At 36.2% G+C, this 19,091-nt stretch overlaps 1 protein-coding gene across 1 annotated transcript; it reads right to left on the bottom strand.

Annotated features, from left to right (window-relative positions):
- Nucleotides 1-7,407: 7,407 nt before the first annotated feature.
- On the bottom strand, nucleotides 7,408-18,187 carry LOC110025126. Its single transcript, XM_020725414.1, has 6 exons — nucleotides 17,822-18,187; nucleotides 17,512-17,578; nucleotides 10,994-11,042; nucleotides 8,435-8,479; nucleotides 7,919-8,014; nucleotides 7,408-7,728 (listed from the first exon to the last, which is right to left on the bottom strand). The coding sequence occupies exons 1-5, from the start codon at nucleotides 18,077-18,079 to the stop codon at nucleotides 7,948-7,950; spliced, it is 486 nt and encodes a 161-aa protein (XP_020581073.1). The 5' UTR covers nucleotides 18,080-18,187; the 3' UTR covers nucleotides 7,408-7,728; nucleotides 7,919-7,947.
- Nucleotides 18,188-19,091: the final 904 nt, after the last annotated feature.

Here is a 19,091-nt window from a genome sequence, read left to right as displayed (position 1 = left end):
GCTTGGAATCTCTTGAATCAGTGTTTCTGCGGTTTTCAATTTCCAACACTACAATTGATATCAGAGTGGGGTTTTCTAAAGATCTTTGGTCGAGTGGAAACAACGGGCGACGAAGCAAGATAAAAGATTGAGAACTTTAAAGATTTGAACTTTGCTTTCTGGAAAATATAAATTTTATAAAAATAGCAGTATTTGCCACTAGAAGGAATCACCAAGAAATTGGAAATGATGACCGGAAGAATGGCAAGTGTTTGATCAAACAACCTTGGCTTTGATTCGTTTTTTACTTTTTTCATATATTGCTTTCAACATTATAAATGAGAAAACTACAGTTGATCGCATGGTTATACTAACAAGGATGTATATGAAGCCTTTGACGTCAAATAAATTTTTTTTGATGAAGAGATTGTTCAATAGAAAGATGGTGGCTGATAGTTCAGTGGTTGGACACTTAAATAACATCAACATGGTGACTAATTAGTTGTGTTTTGTTGGCTTCAAGTTCAATGACGAGTCCAAAGCACTGTTACTCTTATGTTCATTGTCAGACAGTTGGGATGTACAGGCCACTATGGTAAATAACTGATACCGTAGTTAACTCAAACAATAATAAGCAAAGCAAATATTATAATTGAAAAAAGCAAATAGGTGATTACGACCAAACACACTGTAATGTGAAATAACAACACTACGACACATGCTACGCCGCTGGGGTGGATCTCAAGTGGTGTTGGTGGCCATGAGGGGCTTGGAAAGGTGGCAGAAAGGTAAGGAAGGTGCGGGACTGCGAGGAAATAGTGGCAACGCAATGAAAGGGGATGGAAGTATCGATTGGGAGACTAGGACAACAAGGAAAGCAAGCGGCATAGCAAGCAGAAATGTGAGGTTCGGGGGGAAAGGCTAGGACAGCAAAACAACAACAAGTTTGATGTTTTCCGGATGACGGCGGCGAGGGGAAAGGGGCTACGACCACGAGGTAGCAGGCTAGATTGATGGAAGCAAGTGGCGGGCAGCTGGCCTGTAAGTTAACAGTAAAGATTATTGTCTCAGGCAGCTGCAATAGTAAAACACGGTAGCGGAACCAAAGGGGGCGAAGTGGGGGACTTCAGGACAACAAGAGATGACTGTCCAAGGAGGTGGCAGCGAGTAAGACGGGACAGAACTAAAAAACTGCGGTGAAAAACATAAAAGGAGTGTTGTTCGGAAGGAGATAGAGAAGATAATCATCACATCGAAAGAGAGATACAGTCGAAACATCACTCAAACCCTCAGATACAGCTCTTGAAGGGAAAATAGAGACGTCAACTACAATCTTGAATAAACTCACATAAAACCTCCAATATAAACCCTTATACAACACATATGTATAGGAAATAACTAGAAATTAATGAAAGGAAAGGAAGAAACTCGTTAAAAATTGGAAAGGTATCGAAAACAGGCCCGCAAATTGGTTGTGTTGTTCGTGTGAACCAACGGTACTGTAGCAGGGCTAACATAAACGTGGCTCCCAGGTAGCTCCTGAGTCAGGATCGACCCTCATTTGACGAAAATTTTATCTCCTCATAGTAATCAAGTCAGCCCCATTTAAGGTAGCGACAGCGTTTCAAACTCCAAATAAGCCAATCTTGTCGAAGGTTTTGGATTTGTTTGAAGCAGGTGCAGCTTATTAAAATGTTGTTACGCAGAAGTTGAGGTGTTTTTTGTTTTTTGTTTTTTGTACTTTTTGCAACAGCTGTGCTGCAGCTTTTTTATGAACAAATGACTTTTCTACCCCTGTAGTATAGTATTGTTTATAACAAAATTAATCATGCCAACACATTTCATACTTGAAAGCAAATATTCAGTTTGAAAGTTACAAAATAAAAATTGACACCTCACTAAACAATAACACGACAATCAAAATTAAAAAATATATATATTAAAATAATAACTAATAATATGATAATATTATTTTTAAAATGCAGTTGGTTAATGTCACGAGATACTCCATCCTCCAACGAAACTCTCTACGTCTGATCAGTATCAGCGATGGGATTCTCAAACCCATATGCCCGCCTAAATAAGACTAATAATATGATAAGATTGTTTTTAAAATGCACTTGGTTAATGTCACGAGATAATTCATCCTCCAACGAAATTCTCTACGTTTGATCACTATCAGCGGTGGGATTCTCAAGCCCATCTGTCCACCTAAATAAGTCACAGTTTTATGTTCTCCTTGGACACATGTAATGGGAGATTGATATGTTGATTTATCTGAAAAAAAATGATAAAGGGAGCACTAAATTCTCACATTCAATCTCTCAGTCCACTATTCTTCTGAAACATCAATAGTTCGTTTTATCAAATCCGAACCCAAGCTCATGGATCATCGTTTCAATTCTTTCCAAATTTTCCTATTCTTTCTTAATTGATTTCATTTGTATTTCAAATGCATCTCATCGTATTCTCTTCTTGTTTTTTCTTTGAGTTTTTTTATAATATTTTGTCAACCTTCCTTGCTAAAATATGTTGTTAGCCTATTTTTCAATTTGACCTCCTTAAGGCACATACTCAAAATATTATTTTGACATCTTTATCCGACATAGCAGATGAATCGATTTCTTTCGTCTTAACCATGGTGATACTAGCATGAAAAGAACTAATCAACATAAATATTTGTCATAAAAACATAAATTGTCATTTAAGATATCGCAACTCAAAGAAAACTAGCATTTTCAAAGAACAGAAAAAAATTACCAACATTAACACCACACCACCACCACAACATCACCCCCCACATTCAACATATCATCGTCACTGCCACATTATCAACACCATCACCGACATCAACATCACACCGCACCACTACTCCAACACCAACACCACTACAAACACCAAAGTAATATGATAAAAGCCCATCCCATATTTTTCATTTGAGGCAATTACATACAGGGCACCAGAAACATTGCTATCTACAAATCAAGCACCCTCTTTCATCGATCTTTTAAATTCTCACTCAAACATCAAAGGTAGTGATAAAATCACATCTCATATTTTTCATTTGAGACAATTGCATACACGGCACCAAAAACATTCATATCTGCAAATCAAGCACCCTCTTTCATCCATTTTTAAATTCTCACTCATACATCAAAGAAAAACCAACCATATTTTTCAATTCAGCCAGTTACATACAGAACACCTGAAACATTGATATCTACAAATCAAGAACCATCTTTCATCAATTTTTCAAATTCCAACTCAAAAATCAAAGGAGGTAAAGAAAAACACCACTCCATATTTTTCATTTGTTTTGGTTACATACAGGCCACCCTAAACATTGTTATCTACAAATCAAGAACCAACTTTCATCCATTTTTCAAATTCTCACTCAAAAAAGCAGTGGAGGTAAAAATAAATTACCATTCCCTATTTTTCATTTTTATCAAATTCACAATGGTTTAATTGTGGTAAGGGTAATCGCAAATTCAAAGGAGGTAAATGCATCAATTTTGAGTGCCATGTATTTAACTGGAGATCGTAAAATCGTAAAATCCTATAAATCGCAAAATCTACAAAATTCTCACAATAAACCGCAAGTGAGAAAGCCACAAATCACAAAGAGAAAGTCATTTCATCGAAAATGAGCACAAGAATTACATTCAGAGCACAGTAACCGGAGATCAGAGGGAAGAGGGAGGGAGAAAGGCAACCTGTTGCCACCGGAGAGGCGTGTGAGAGGCGCCAGAAAGAAACGAGAGAGCTACCAAGGGCAGCCTTCGCAAGAGCGATTGAGAGGGTACCTAAGGCAAATGAAACATGAGAGAGGGAGCCACCGGATATCGCAATCGAGAGAGGGCAGTGGGGTAATAAGTTTGCGAAGAAACGTGGGTCATGGGGTTCGACCCCGAGGCCCACGTTTAACATAGATTATTTAGGAACGCCACTGCACTTCAACCGGCATTTTCACAATGCGTCGCGCCAAAAAAGTTGTCTCAAAGAGGCCCTTTGTCAATCATGCAGACGTCATTCCAAAACACATCCTAATAGAATAAATATTCATAAACACTTGTGTTTGTGCTTCTATTCATAATTTTGCTTTGAATCTCTCAAAACGGTTTTATGTGGTTTTCAATATCCAACACAACAGCTCGATTATGCATATAAAGTATGGACCAATATGAATGCAACTGCACCATATTGCTGATAGACGAGCTTAGCCTTTCAACATATCTCGCTATTGTGCGTTCCTCTGGTTCCACCACCTCACATTTCAACATTAGTTGATCAAATTCAGCAATTTGCTCTAAAGAAGAATCTCTCTAGCGCGGGTGTTAAAATTTTATGAACATATCATGTCGGTAATATGGGGGAAAGTATTTATGTTGCATCTCCCTTGTCATCTTAGATTATGTGTTGGTCTTAATCTTGTTTTCTAGTTGTTGAAAATGCTTCTAGTTCTTCCATCACAAATAAGTGTTCTTCTTGACCTTGATGGCTGCCACTTTAACTCACTTGTTCTGAGAAACGTCATTATACTAAGAAAATTTATTGCGCTATTTGAAGTCACTCGATAAACTCGTTAGGATCTATGCAACAATCAAAATCCAATAAATTCACCTTTACTCCAAGATCACAGCTTCTCTAATACTCTCTGCCAAATAGACGTGGCATCAAATATTCATAACATGAAGCTTCTTGGTGGAAGGAATTAAACTTCTCCTCTTGATCTAACGAGTTATCATGAAAGTTATCAGTGACCTCAACAGATTGCTCCTCTCAAAGACGGCAAGTCTCTATCGCAGTTGGAGGATTTCTCGCTGCATATCCTCCAAAGTGATCTCTTGAACACCTCGTTGAGGGTTTCTCCTAAGTGGCAAGCTATTATCTCCTCCAAATCAAGGCTTCAATGAAAGTAGGATTGTAAATTAAAGGTGGGTTGTGGCCTAAGTTTTGGAAATAGATGTCGGGATGAAAATTTGTTGAAGGCGATTGTAATTTAAAAAATTAGAGTTGGGGCTAGAAACTATGATAGACACAATTTGGGAATAGTGGGCATCTTTTTTGTTTGGAATTTCATATTTGGGGCAAAAAAGATGAATCCCTAAATATATAGGGTTTGTCGGGCTCTGATATCAAATAATAACATTCTAGGCCTCCTAGAATCTGTGAGAGCACATAGAAAGCTGTTTGGAAAGTTGCAGGAGGGATAATTGTAGTGGATGGATTGGGCGGCTTAATTCTAGCGTGGATAGTGGATTACAGCGAACCAAAAGAAGAAAACTGTTGTTTTTCTGCTGCGTAACAGCAGTTAGCTGCTGTCCAACAGCTGTCGCAGCGAAAAATCAGCAAAATGTATGGATATGGGCGGCTATGAGGATCCACCGCATGTTCATGAACAAGATCCAGATACATAACTTGCAAAAGGAAAATGATACAACACTTCGAAGAGCTTAATACACACAATAAATATAGAAAAAATTATCCAAACAGCAAAAACACACAGACATAAATAGTCACATAATAGGAAATGCCCTAGTTTAGAAATAGAGAAATAGAAAAAAAATCAAAAAAGAAAAGAAAAATATGCAGAAATTGAAGGTCAGCAGCCCCGATTCCAATCCACACGATCACGAGTTTTCTGCAATCACGAGGACATGGGATCACGGAATCCCAACGTAACGTTCCCGCATCGGTATCAATAAAGATAAATAAAAAATATAACACAAATTTGCAAGAACAAAGAAATTTATTCATCAAAAACTAATATACGGAAGAATTGCGCTCCTTTTCAAAGCTTCACTGTGATTTAATTTTGGATAAGAGGGATCCATGATGCAAAAAATCACTAAACATGAAATATAGGCAAATCCAACTAAAATCGTACATAAAATGAAATGTACAAAAAGCCCAAAAGTCAAGAAGTGTTTGAGGTCATTAAACCCTGGAAATGATGGAGTTTTGCATGGAAATAAGTTCCAATGAATCTGTTTGTTTAAAAGAAAAGAAGAAGAAACCATGAACTTTGTCTGTTAAATTTGACCCAAACGAGGAGTAAAACCAATTACAAGCTAGCAATGAAGAGGATTCCTTAAGAATTTTTTTCTGGTCAACAACTTGTGCTTCCAAGAAATGATATTTCCAAAACCTCTTGTCATTATTTCTTCTCAGAGTCCTAATCAATACTTTAGTAGAGGACCCTGGGGTAAACTAAACAATGTAGACTGGCATCATTCTTACACTAATTGAACCTGAAATTTTGTGGGTTCAACTATCAAAACTGGAACTATTTAAATTTTCCTCAACCTTGGGCTTTGGGATAGAATCAGTCATCCTCTTCTTAGTATGAGAAGATAATATATCAACAATATAGCCAACGTATGAAATATCCAAATTTGCACAATCAACCATTAAATAATATCCAGTAATTTGGATTCAACCTAGACAAGCTCAAACTGATCGAACTGGGTCTGAAAAAGGAATTAACCAAACCAATCGACTCTAAACAGGGTCAATCAATTCCAATAAAAGCTGGTCCGTGTGCTTCCAAATTAGGACATTGTCACCAATCCAAGTGAAAATAACCATAATCTCCTTCACGAAAACACTGCATCTGCATTTTATAGGAATTATTCTCTGGCTCACACTACACTTTCTTCTTCTCCCCTTTCCTCTGGACACAGATGCCAGGGGTAGCAATAGAAAGGCAAAGATCCCCAAAAATGGTACTATGAGGTTTAGTAAGCCACCTCAACAATGCTATAATTCAAGCCATCAATGGCTGATAGCTTCTTAGTTGCGCTACATACATACACACTGCAATAATAATTCCAATCAATGATGGTACAACAATGCTTCAACGAAGCCTTGACATTAAGGTTGTGGCTCCGGCCATGCCAAGAGCTTCTTCAATTAATGATAACAATGTTTTCATTAATGTTAACGATTTTTCTATCACAGATCCATTGTAGCACGAGTTCAAGTTTTAGCCCTCACAAACTCTGTTATCATATACATTCACTAATAATATCTAAAGATATCTTATTGGTTTCTCATGTAGTTAGCTTCTACAAACAGTATTTATTCAAGCAAATCATCATTTAATTAAAATAAAAGGATAATATTAATATACCAAAAGGGCATCCTACCAAAGTTCGATTCAGATCATATTGCTTAGTCACTAATTTGAGCATCAAACGCTCCCTCTTGGAGGAGAAGCCCTATATTTTCTGAGTTAATTGTGCAAGGCTACTTTCGGAATCAAGAAGATTAATACGGTAACATTTTACTGATGTAAGAAGACATTTTAATCCATATCAAGATCAAAACTAAAAATATTGCCCATAGGCATTGACCCAACTTGTTAAATAATAATCACCCAATCTTAAAGTCAATAAATGTTCAAATGAGAACAAGGAATTGTGCTTGGCAAAGAAACTGGAATAGATTTTATCCTTTAAGAATAAATAATTGTAGCCTGACAAAGAACCTGACAAATTAATAAATTGTTTCTCCAAAAATAAATCCCAACTCACTTGTCAACAAAATAATCCATTCGTTTGGATTGAAGGAGTTGGAATAGTTACATAAAACATCCAACATCAATAATTTCATAAATATTATAAAAACACAGGGAAATGCCGTTAAGAAAGTAAGGAAGTCTCCATTCAACTCGAGCAGATTGATTCAATGGATACATGGTGCTCAGTTATTCACTGCTGAGAAAGGCTGGAAAGTCTCATATTCCTGTAGAGATTTCATGTAAGTCGGAGAAAAAAAATGTCTATATTAGAGGAAAAAGTATAAATCCTTGATTAATGAAAATTTCTTGAAGAAGATGAACTGAAATTCCAGATAAAGACAGAGAAAACTCATTTTTGTTAAAAAACTTATGATAATAAAAGCATAAAATATACTGCAAGTTCACACTGAATACCTATGTGATCAAGCTTGGAACATCTCATATCAAGGAAGACGAAGTAGATGGTTAACAGCCACTTCAAGCTTATCAACGTTCTTCCTTAACATCTTTCTTTCACAAGAGTTAAGTGCCCCCAGTATCAAAAAAGACAAGGCAAATAAATGTCTCCATAATTCATAGGCCTGTAGAATCAATAGTCTTTGCCTATCATAATGATAAGGGGCATTTACATACATACTACTCAATTCTTATGTTTTTACATATCTAACATCTAAACTCTACTTTTTACATTTATACACCCAAAAATTTTATGTAGCGTCAAAAATACCATCATTTTAACCTTTGAAAAGTGAAATACACATTTTCATGCACAGTGAAGGTGGCATATAAGTAAAATTGAAGTTGAGGTGTTAGATATGTAAATACATAAGAATTAAGTGGCATGTATGTAAATCTTCCTAATGATAAATGCCAATATTGTGAACAGAATTTTAAAAGCCATAAAAATTTTAAAATCGATTACAAGGATACGGTTCCAAAGCAAGACTTTCCATGCTCTTCAGTTCTTCATTCAATCTGCCATTAATCGAGAAAGTTATTCGCAGAAGCATTATGGTACAAACAAAGCAAAGGAGCGTTCATTACTGCAGTGAAATAAATCTTCCAAGACTAAGATGACTGACGTCATTGCAAAAGAATTCGGTAGGATTCTTATGGGAATGTGACTCCTTCAATCAGATCAAATACCGTGCATTATAGAGGACAAAAACTATTAAAAAAAATAATTAAAATGAAAATAATTTGTAAGAAAACAACCACAGAGCTTAATTAGCATTAGAGAAAGGAAGTTAACATGTGAACGATAAACCATGCCTTATAACCTAGAACATTGTCAGAAGGAATTGCAAAAGTTAAGCCCAGAGATATGGAGGAAAAGGTTAGATGATTTTCTTATTTTAATGCAAAATTTTGTGTTAACAGACGTATAGGGAGCAAAAGTATGCCTTGATTATTTCATTTTTTTTGCATAGTAATGCGGAATTATGAAGTATTTTCATTGAAGTGCATTAGGTTGGAGTTTGGCTTGAAAATTGACAGATGCATGCTTGCAGGATGTACCATGTATAGTATACCCAATAAAACGTACAATTATGTAGTGCCATTTTCTCAGTAAGAACTCACTCTACATAAAATTGAGAGGTTACTTGGTTAAAGATACTTTGACTGTAAAGTAAAAACAAATAAACGGTTTTTTCTGGCTTGAGGCAAGAGAAATAAAAAGCATCTGTGTACAGGATTCAAAATTTTCCAGAATATTTATTTTGATAGATTTGAAATCTCAACTGTAAAGATTACTCGCAACCCACAGCCTCAGCCTACAACTGTCGACGCCTATTGCAGCCTACCTTTGAAAGCCACCACCACCACAAACTGACACCCCACCACCGTCATTCACTGCCTTTCATTGCCCGCAATAATTCAATGCATTTAAAATGTATAAAAACAATTGATTTGCATACGTCCAAACAAGTCATACATTTGCTATAATGCATACATTTCAATTACTTGGCATTTTTAAAATATATGTATTATAAAAAAATATTTAACCAAACGGCCCCTTATGAAACCTATGACACACTGGCGCCGAGAAGTGTAATATTTCATTGCATATAAGGTATAGTTCTTTTAGAAGCATTATCGAGTTGTCAGCCCTATCGGCCCCCCACATGGGTTCCAAAGGCATCTTTAGGGTTGTAATTTGTAAATAAGCTAATACGCTCTACAAACTACTCATAGCTTGGCTTGGTTAGAGCTCGTTCGTTATCGTTAACTAATACAACAAGATTAAACACTTTTATAATACTTGATGGATAAGTGAACAAGCTTGAACAGCTTGTTGTTTGAATCGTTTATGATTATGAACAATATTATTCAAAGATTGAGGTTGTTAATATGCTCATTTTAAGGATCGATTATAAATTTATTTAAATGTGATTATGCAAAAGTTTTATTTATTTCTATAATAAAATGCTTTTATTCATAAACATCAATTACTTGTTTATATTTGTTGAATGCTTATTTATTTAGTACTCCATTCATCTTTAAATTAAATATGTTACTTATTGATAGACTTTATAAAGCTTGTTCTTTTGACTAGCCAGCCACTCGATAATGTTGCTCATTAATAGGTTCAGTAAACTCATTTGATTAACTAATAAATTGAACTCAAACCAAACTCAAACAACAGTAATTTTAAACAAATCAAACTGGAGCACCATTACAAATACTTGAATTGAGCTTAAGCTCGAGCGTGAAGAGGATTTTTGTAAATGAGATCAAGCTCGAACAAGCTCCAGTTTAGCTCAACTCAGTTCATTTAAAGCCCTGGGCATCTTAGAAGTTTTTAACGTAGTTCCTAGCCCTTACATATGAGAATTGTCGTCTACTTCATCAAATTGTTCTTCAGGAATGAAGTCTCTTTCTCCAGGAAGTGAACCCCTAGATATTTTCCAAGTGTGAAGTTTTAAAGTGAGCGCTAGTATCATGCCCAGCAAATTTGCTTCGCACCACCCTCCTAGTTACTTTATTTCAGGTGTTTATATCCATCTTCTTTCGCTCTTTGATGATATTCTTGTCTGGTTGCATGGAAAAATTGTTGTTGGCATTGTTAAATTCAGAAATCCAAATTTGCTGCCAACATTAACTGTGACAAGAAGGTAGACCTTGTCTTTTGTGTTTCTTATGTTTCTACGTTATTGTTTCTTGAATAATATTACCTTGAACAAGAAAGGCATCCAATATGTTTTTTTGAAAGCATTTTGAAAACCAGAATTAATGATAGGAGGAAAAGATAGTTATCTCCAACTCTATTGTAAATAAGAAGTATATTTAAGTAAATAAAAAAAAATACAGTACAAATTGTAGTTGCATGCCGCATTACAGATTTGAATAAATAAATATATATGGAAAATAGTCTGATTTACGAATGTGTATAAGAGTTTATGCAACCAATGCACTCAAAAGACTGTTCAATGCCGTCAGTGCTATAAAATAAGCAGTCTAACAAAATTTATGAATTTAGAGAAGAACCTTAAGCAAGAATTGATATATCGATTTCCTTTGGTTGCCGCATCTAGAGCTGCAAAAACAAGAACAGTAAAACATTTTAAATAGAAGAATTTTTAAAAGCATTCACCAGGTTCCGCCAAACTTAACAGAAAATGTCTGATGTAACAATTAGTAATTTAAAGAAAAAAACAACAGATTTCACTTCACATAAGATTCAATTATCATGCATGTGAGTGCTTTGTTTCAAAAAATGGAACAATAGGATAGACTGCTGCGGACATAAAGTCAGACAAGAGTGAGGTACATCAAATCACCTCACCAAACAAACTGGATCAAGCAACTTATCAAACAGTAAGTCCTTGCATGCACCAATAGAGGCAGGCACAATATAACAATAGATGCCTAAGAAGACAGCTATAGCTTATCTAGAGAAGAAAATAGCATGAGAAGTAGCCTGAAACAAGTAATCATATTTCTTCTTAAAAGGTATATCAGATAATGAAAGAGTGATGGTAGTGGGAAAGCAGTCAGCAAAAATGGATGCTCTAGAGGCATGCAACACAGTAGGAGGATAGACAAATTTTGGCCCAACATTGCTTTCAAGGATGATCAATGCCATAACAATGAGAATGATGTTGAAAGAATTTCCCCCAATGGCTAAATTTAATATCAACATAACCTTCATGCCCACAAATACACCATAAAAGGGCGGTCTAATTAAAATATGGTGCAGAAGGAGACAACAGTTTGGTGACTAATGAGCTCATGAGATGGTGTTTGCAACACTGGGAAGTGTGGAGTTGGCCATCAGCTATAATAATATATGTTGAAGGGATGGATTAAGACGAAATAAAAGTTTAGAAATAAAAAATCCTTTATTATGTTGTTGTATGCAATCAAGGGTAAAAGGTCTGCAATGAAGTAACTCATCTCATGTACCCTGAGGGGCACTATAATTCTAGATGAACAAATTCATTTGTTGTAGAGAGAACAAATCAAGGTATAAAGGACAACGCTGAGAGATATTACTTTCCTGAACGTAGAGCTGAGAAAATCCAGCATCGCCCTACATAATTCATGAATTACGACTTTAAAAGCAAAATAAATTTTCAGCTTATTAAATAACCAAGTTAGAATGGCATATCATATACTTTCTATTTGGAGAATTTGATGGTATCATCATGAGCCATGGAAAATGCATCATGGTGAGAAAGTCAGTCATGAGAACTAACAAGAAAATGAAGGGCCCTTGATCAAAAGAGACAATTAGTGCCACTAAACTGGATAGAGGTACCAATAGGCAAGGGGTTCGCATCATGTATAGGAGTGGTCATGATATTGTATCAGTTAAAATACAAGGACAAAGAAAAAAGATCAGGTCATTGAAAGTATATCGTTGAGATGTAAGGTGAAAAAATAGGAAAGAGATCAAGCAGTGAGTAAAGAGTCAAACCAATTTGAAAAGCATCATGATGTATTGTATCAGCACATGTTAGAACGGTGAATCAATCGTAGAGGGTTGTGATCAGATATTGGTAGTGTGTTGAGTATCCAAGATTCCAATTCATTCAGTGATGTATTGTATCAGCACATGTTATAATGGTGAATCAATCGTAGAGGGTTGTGATCAGATATTGGTAGTGTGTTGAGTATCCAAGATTCCAAGTCATTTAGTGATGTATTGTATCAGCACATGTTAGAATGGTGAATCAATCGTAGAGGGTTGTGATCAGATATTGGTAGTGTGTTGAGTATCCAAGATTCCAAGTCATTTAGTGATGCTAGTAAGAAGCGAGCAAGTGAAATGTACTGCATAATAGACGGGCAGTGGAGTATAGCAAAGCAACACACAGCTAAGGCGGTGCAAGCAAGTAACAATGAACATGAGTAGGGAGGAACAATATTCAGGAGGGAGCATCTCCCGCTTCCTATGTGGGATTTCACAAGTGTGCAGTAGCTTGAACTGGTCCATGAGGGCCGGTCAGCCCTTCCTCTACGTAGATTTACTGCCCAATTGGGGTGCGATCCACTCCTTAATTACCCTAGGTCTATATGTACGTTGTTTTCATATTCTAGGCCAATTTTTCATGAGCAATCTTCGGCGTCCCCAATTTTCCCTTCTAGGGTTGTATCCAAGGAAGAATTGTGCTCCGGCTGTATCTCGCTCCAAGGTGGTGAATATCCTCGACCTTCCCATCCTCCACAACCTCCCCATCGCCGTGTTGTTGTAGTCAAACTCCCCCCAGACAAAACCTTTTATTGTCTCCTACAGCCCATACACCACCCTGCCACCTTGGTCCTCACTTCCATCACCATTCCAGCCTGCCTCTTCGCTGTCCCTGCGATTCCAGACGCTCCCGCTTGCTATCATCACTGTTCCAGCTGCCAGAAATCTCCTCCCCTTCCCACCAGCTGCTGTTCCAATCATCCCGGAGCACGTCCTTGGCACCTAACCGCTGTCCCAGCCCTCCTACACCATCTTCATGCCACATATCCGCTGTTCCAACCTCCAGGAACCCAAATTCCACCTTGTTGCCACCCAGGACAGCAACAACATGTTATTCCATAGTCATATCTGTTCACTTGCTCCGCACAGACCCCCAACAACCACTACAATCACCTGTGATCCACCCTAATTTGAGTTGGTGTTGTCATTTGTTGCAGCTTCAAATTTTCATGTGTCATGTTGTTGTAATTTCCCCCTCCAGTAGTGTGGTTGTAACTTACCTATTTCAATTTCAACCATAACATTGGTTTGCTTATTGTTATTTGGGTTAACTTTGGTATCAAATACACAAGCAATAATGAGTAGGTAAGGAAGCATAGGCATAAGCGAACATCAAAGTAATTGAGGAACCAAGGAAAGCTTGGGACAGGAGCAGGGTGGTGAGCATAGAACAGTATTGATAGGCCTAAGATGGAGCGCAACAGTGGAACTAGGACACAAGTAAAATAAAAATAAGCCTGGGATGTAAGGGGCCTTACAGGATTGGATCTTAGAATTGGAACGGGTTGGGATGATGGCTTATGGGATCAATCAGTTGGGTAGTGTTCCTACTTTGATACCATATCTTTTGGAAAACAATTATATGCATATTTAACCAGTATGATGGCCTATAAATAGACATGTAAAATAATACAATTAAGGAACCAAATAATTAAAAATCATATCCCAAATTATGAGGATATCCTTCGAATATATTCTCTTTCCAACATTTGGTGAGCCACCTAATGAATGAGTACTATCAAATAAATCAACAAGCTATTATAATCTAAGATACATGAACTGCAGGGTAAATATTAAGGGTAGTGAAGTTGCTCATGAGATATATTTATTAATTAATATCCAAACTATCTAATGAGGAAGCTTGAATAATAAACAATTGGATAAAGTAAAAAAGAAATGTTCATTTTTCTTGTGTTCATTAAAAGTACTATCATAATCTCCTTCCAACTTTGAAATATCCACGTGATACATTAGTACCATCAAATACACCACAATGGGGTGTCAAATCGGTCGCAAGTCGAGTTCAGGTCTAACCCAAACTTGTTTGATCTGAGCCAAATATTAAACGAGTCAAAAATGTCTAACAAGAACCTAATCAACTTTCAAACCAACTGACCCAAAATGTAACTCGTTTAACATAATTCATAACAACTATTTCGATCAAATTCAAGTCAAGTTCGAGTCAATTTCGAACAGGCAAGTCAATTCATATTTGAGGATCAACCCGAACTTAACCCGAAAAATTAAACATGTTTGAATTCTAGGCCAGAACATAACTCCAAAATTAATTGGTTCAACACAAACTTTTTTAGCCGAGTTCGAGTCAGATTAGTATGTAGAGCTAATTTTTAATACTCCACCAACAATTATCATAATCTAAGGTATGATGAATAGTAGGATAGATATTCCAATTGGTGAAAGTAGCTCATGATATTTATTCATTAATTGATATCCAAACAATCTAAATGAGGAAACATAAATTGTAAACATTTGGTTAAATTAGAAAGAAATATTTATTGGCATAAATTTCACTAAGAGCATTTTGTGAGAATTAAATATTCTCTAATCTACATAATTTTGTATGCCATACTAATCACCGTACAAATTGTAAACAGTGACAATGAACATATTTCCCAATTTTAAATGTCCCTTTGACGATGACTACTGCAAATTCTTCTATAATATCCCTAACGAAGCCATCCAATACAATTGTAAATGATCTGCATGACCCATTTATCATTGCCTATTGATCAATTATTGTTAAACATATTTTTCAACCTATCATTCCCACACCCCTCCACCCCTATGACAAAGCATCACAAGGATTTCACAATGCACACCCAACAACTGAAAAACAATTACGGATCTAAATATTTAAAAAACATATCATAAATTATGAGGATATCCTTCAAATATATTCTCTTTCCAACATTTGGTGTGCGCCACCTAATGAATAAGTACTATCAAATATATCAACAGGTTATCATAATCTATAATATCATGAGGTACAAGGTAAATATTAAAGGTAATGAAGCTGCTCATGAGATTTATTCATTAATTTATATCCAAATATAAATGAGGAAGCATGAATTGTAAATAATTGGATAAAGTAGAAAGAAATGTTCATTTTTGCTGTGTTTACTAAATGTATGATGTCATTATCTCCTTCCAAAATTGGAATATCCACGCAAAATGTTAGTACTATCAAATACACCAACATAGGGATGTCAAATCGCTAGCAATTCGACATCAGGTCTAATCCAAAATTGTTTGACTTAGCGAAATATTAAACGGGTCAAAATGTCTAACTCAAACCTGATCAAATTTCAAACCAACTAACTCAAACCCGACCCATGTAACTCGTTTAACATAAGTCCTAACCGCTATTTCGGGTCAAACACAGGTCAAGTTCGAGTCAATTTCGAGTAGGCAAGTCAATTCATATTTGACGATCAACCCAAACTTAGCCCAAAACATGTTTGAATTCTAGTTCAAAACACGGCTCAAAAATTAATTGGTTCAACCCAAACCCAATTTTGTGTAGTTGAGTTCGTGTCAGATTAGTGTGTAGAGTTAATTTTTAATATTACTGCACTGACAGTTATCATAATCTAAGGCATCATGAATGGTAGGATAGATATTCCAGTTGGTGAAAGTAGCTCACGATATTTATTCATTAATTGATAGCCAAACAATCTAAATGGGGAAGCATAAATTGTAAACATTTGGTTTAAGTGGAAAAAAATATTTATTGGCATAAAGCTAAAAGTATTTTGTGAAAATTTAAATGTTCTCTAATCTGCAGAACTTCGTATGCCATACTAATCATCGTACAAGTTGTAAACAGTGATAATGAACATATTTCCCAATTTTACATGTCCCTTTTGATGATGACTACCGCAAATTTTTCTATATAATACCCTACTGAAACCATCCAATACAGTTGTAAATAATCTACATGACCCATTAATCAGTGTCTATTGATTAATTATTGTTCAATATATTTTTCACCCTATTGTTCCCACAACTCTCCACCTTGTGACGGAGTATCACAAGGATTTCACAATGCACGCCCAACAATTGATCCGCTAGATCCATAGCCACGTTCAAATCCGTCCAATAACATGATTATTAGCATATATAGTTCTTTTTTTTCTTACTTTGCAAACTAAATCATATCAGAGCCTTTAATGATTAGGTTATTCACCAAACTAGCAACCAATGAAGTTAGCTAGTACTTTGTTTTCAGATTAATCTTGATAATGATGACCATTTTTATTTCGCTTGCATGTTTAGTATGATTTCATTAATTTTTCATATTACTTTCAATCAAGTTTAGCAAGACTTGCGTTGCAAACAAAGCTTTAAGTTAATTTCAAATAAATGGACCCTTAATCATTAAAATGAAATCATTAATGAAAGTTTCTTACATGACTAATGCTTTACCAAGCATTCTCTCTCCTGTCCTTACCAGATGCTTGTTGCTCTCTCTCTTTCTCAGTTTGCGCCAAGAATAGAATGTTAGTTAACTCTTCCCTCACCATACCTGAAATGTGACTCAACCATCCATCCATCCCATCCAAGCATTGTTGCCAACATTTTTTCAAACTCCTTCTAATCTAGAAACCTAACTAAGATTTGGAGGTTTTTGATGCACCCTACTGTTTTTCTATTTTTAGCATGCAAAACACAATATTGCTGACATCCCTACCCGCCATTCCGCAAAAAGATCATGCAGATAACAATTTCTTTTGACCCCACTCCCCTCCCGTCCCATCCCATGAAATAATTAAAAAAAAAGGTGGCATAAGCATCAGCTCTAATATGAAACTAAAAAAGGGAGTAATCCTCTGCTTAAATGATCTCACCACCCCTTCAAAACCACCAAATGTTTTTGAAAAGCTATTGAACTTTAATTTTAAAGTAGGTAAATGTTCAATGAGAAAGAACGACACTCTATACAGCTTAGATGTTCAAAACAACAGAAAATATATATATATATATATATTTTTTTTAAAGAAGTTTAGCTCACCTGCTACTTGAAGTGAACCAACAACATCACTGAAACACTGCATGTTCTCAATTGAATTGCTAGTGACCTGCAGCCATGAAAGATACAGTCAGAAGTGGCAATTAGAAAGAAACATGTCAGTACAAAGTATTTAGCAGCTAACAAAAGCTAAGAAAATGAGGGGAAAAAACGACCTAAAAACGTGTCATCTCCTGGTTCCGTCACGCTATAATAAACATATCTATCAGGAAAAACCTTGGAACCGCGCGAATCTATCGATACGAAAAAAATAATAATAATTCAATGAAATGGGATTTTCATCAGCGCATACCTCTGAAAGAGCCAGGCGGAGGGTGGAGAAGAGAGAATCATAGCTCTCGGCGATAGCAGAAGAGTTCCTCTCAACAACTTCCAGTGCCCTAAAAATCTCTCGGCGATCCTCTGCTGTCTTCTTTTCGGGTTGATTTCCGCCTGACTCCGAATTCTTTCGAGCTGTTTCTCCGAGCTCCCGCCCACCAGTCTGACCAAATGGCTTTGGAGTTTGTTCCTCCGGATTTGAAGAAGTGTCTGCGGATTCTCGCAGTTTCATTCCGAAGAAGTCTGCAATCTATTCAGTGGCTGTCGATTCAAGAACCAACTTACATCCCGTTTCCCTCTGTTTTGGGAAAACGTATTGCCTCATGATCCGGAGTCGAGAGTTGCATTCGTAGTCCAATAAGAGTAGTCCAAAAAAAAGTCATTTAACGTGACCAGGCCCAGCCCGCCGAAATGCCAGCCCGTCTAAATGCCGATCAAGACAAAAGACGCTGATTGATTTGGTCACTTCATTTTTGTTCTTTCATTATTTTCGAGCTTCCCTTCTTTTTGGGAAAAAATATTACATCAAGACTACACATGTAGGGTAATGTGCGTAGCCAATGAAATCACGCTACAATATCCCGTGCGACACAGAAAAAAAAAACGGCGGAGTAACACGGGGAATATTCTCCCCCATGTTATGCATGTATTATTGTGTGTTATTAATGGGTTATTGTGTCCTGGGAATATTCCTGATGTTATAATAACACAATAACACATGGAATAACCATGAATAATACACAATAACACAAGAATAACACGGGAGAAAATATTCCCCCGTGTTACTGCGTTGTTTTTTCTCTGTCGGGAATATTTTCCGTGTTATTTAGGTGTTATTGTGTGTTATTTATGTGTTTTTTTGTCCTGTGTCCTGATAATATTCTTGGTGTTATAATAACACAATAACATATGATTAATACTCAATAACACATGAATAACACGCAATAACACATGAATAACACAGGGGGAAATATTCCCTGTGTTACTGCACCGTTTTTTTTGCTCTATCGCACGAGATATCGTGGTGTGATTTGATTGGCTACGCACATTATTTTTACGTGCGTAGTACTGATGTAATATTTTTTCAGGGCGAAAAGAGTCGAAGCTGAACCAAGGACCAAAAAGAGAAAAAATATTACATCAGTATTACGCACGTAAAAATAACGTGCGTAGTCAATCAAATCACACCACGACATCTCGTGCGACAGAGCAAAAAAAACGGCGCAGTAACAGCAGTAACACGG

The sequence above is a fragment of the Phalaenopsis equestris genome, unplaced genomic scaffold (assembly GCF_001263595.1).
Source record: "Phalaenopsis equestris unplaced genomic scaffold, ASM126359v1 Scaffold000291, whole genome shotgun sequence".
In the NCBI taxonomy this organism is placed as follows: domain Eukaryota; kingdom Viridiplantae; phylum Streptophyta; class Magnoliopsida; order Asparagales; family Orchidaceae; genus Phalaenopsis; species Phalaenopsis equestris.
This window is presented reverse-complemented; position numbering and strand designations above follow the sequence as displayed.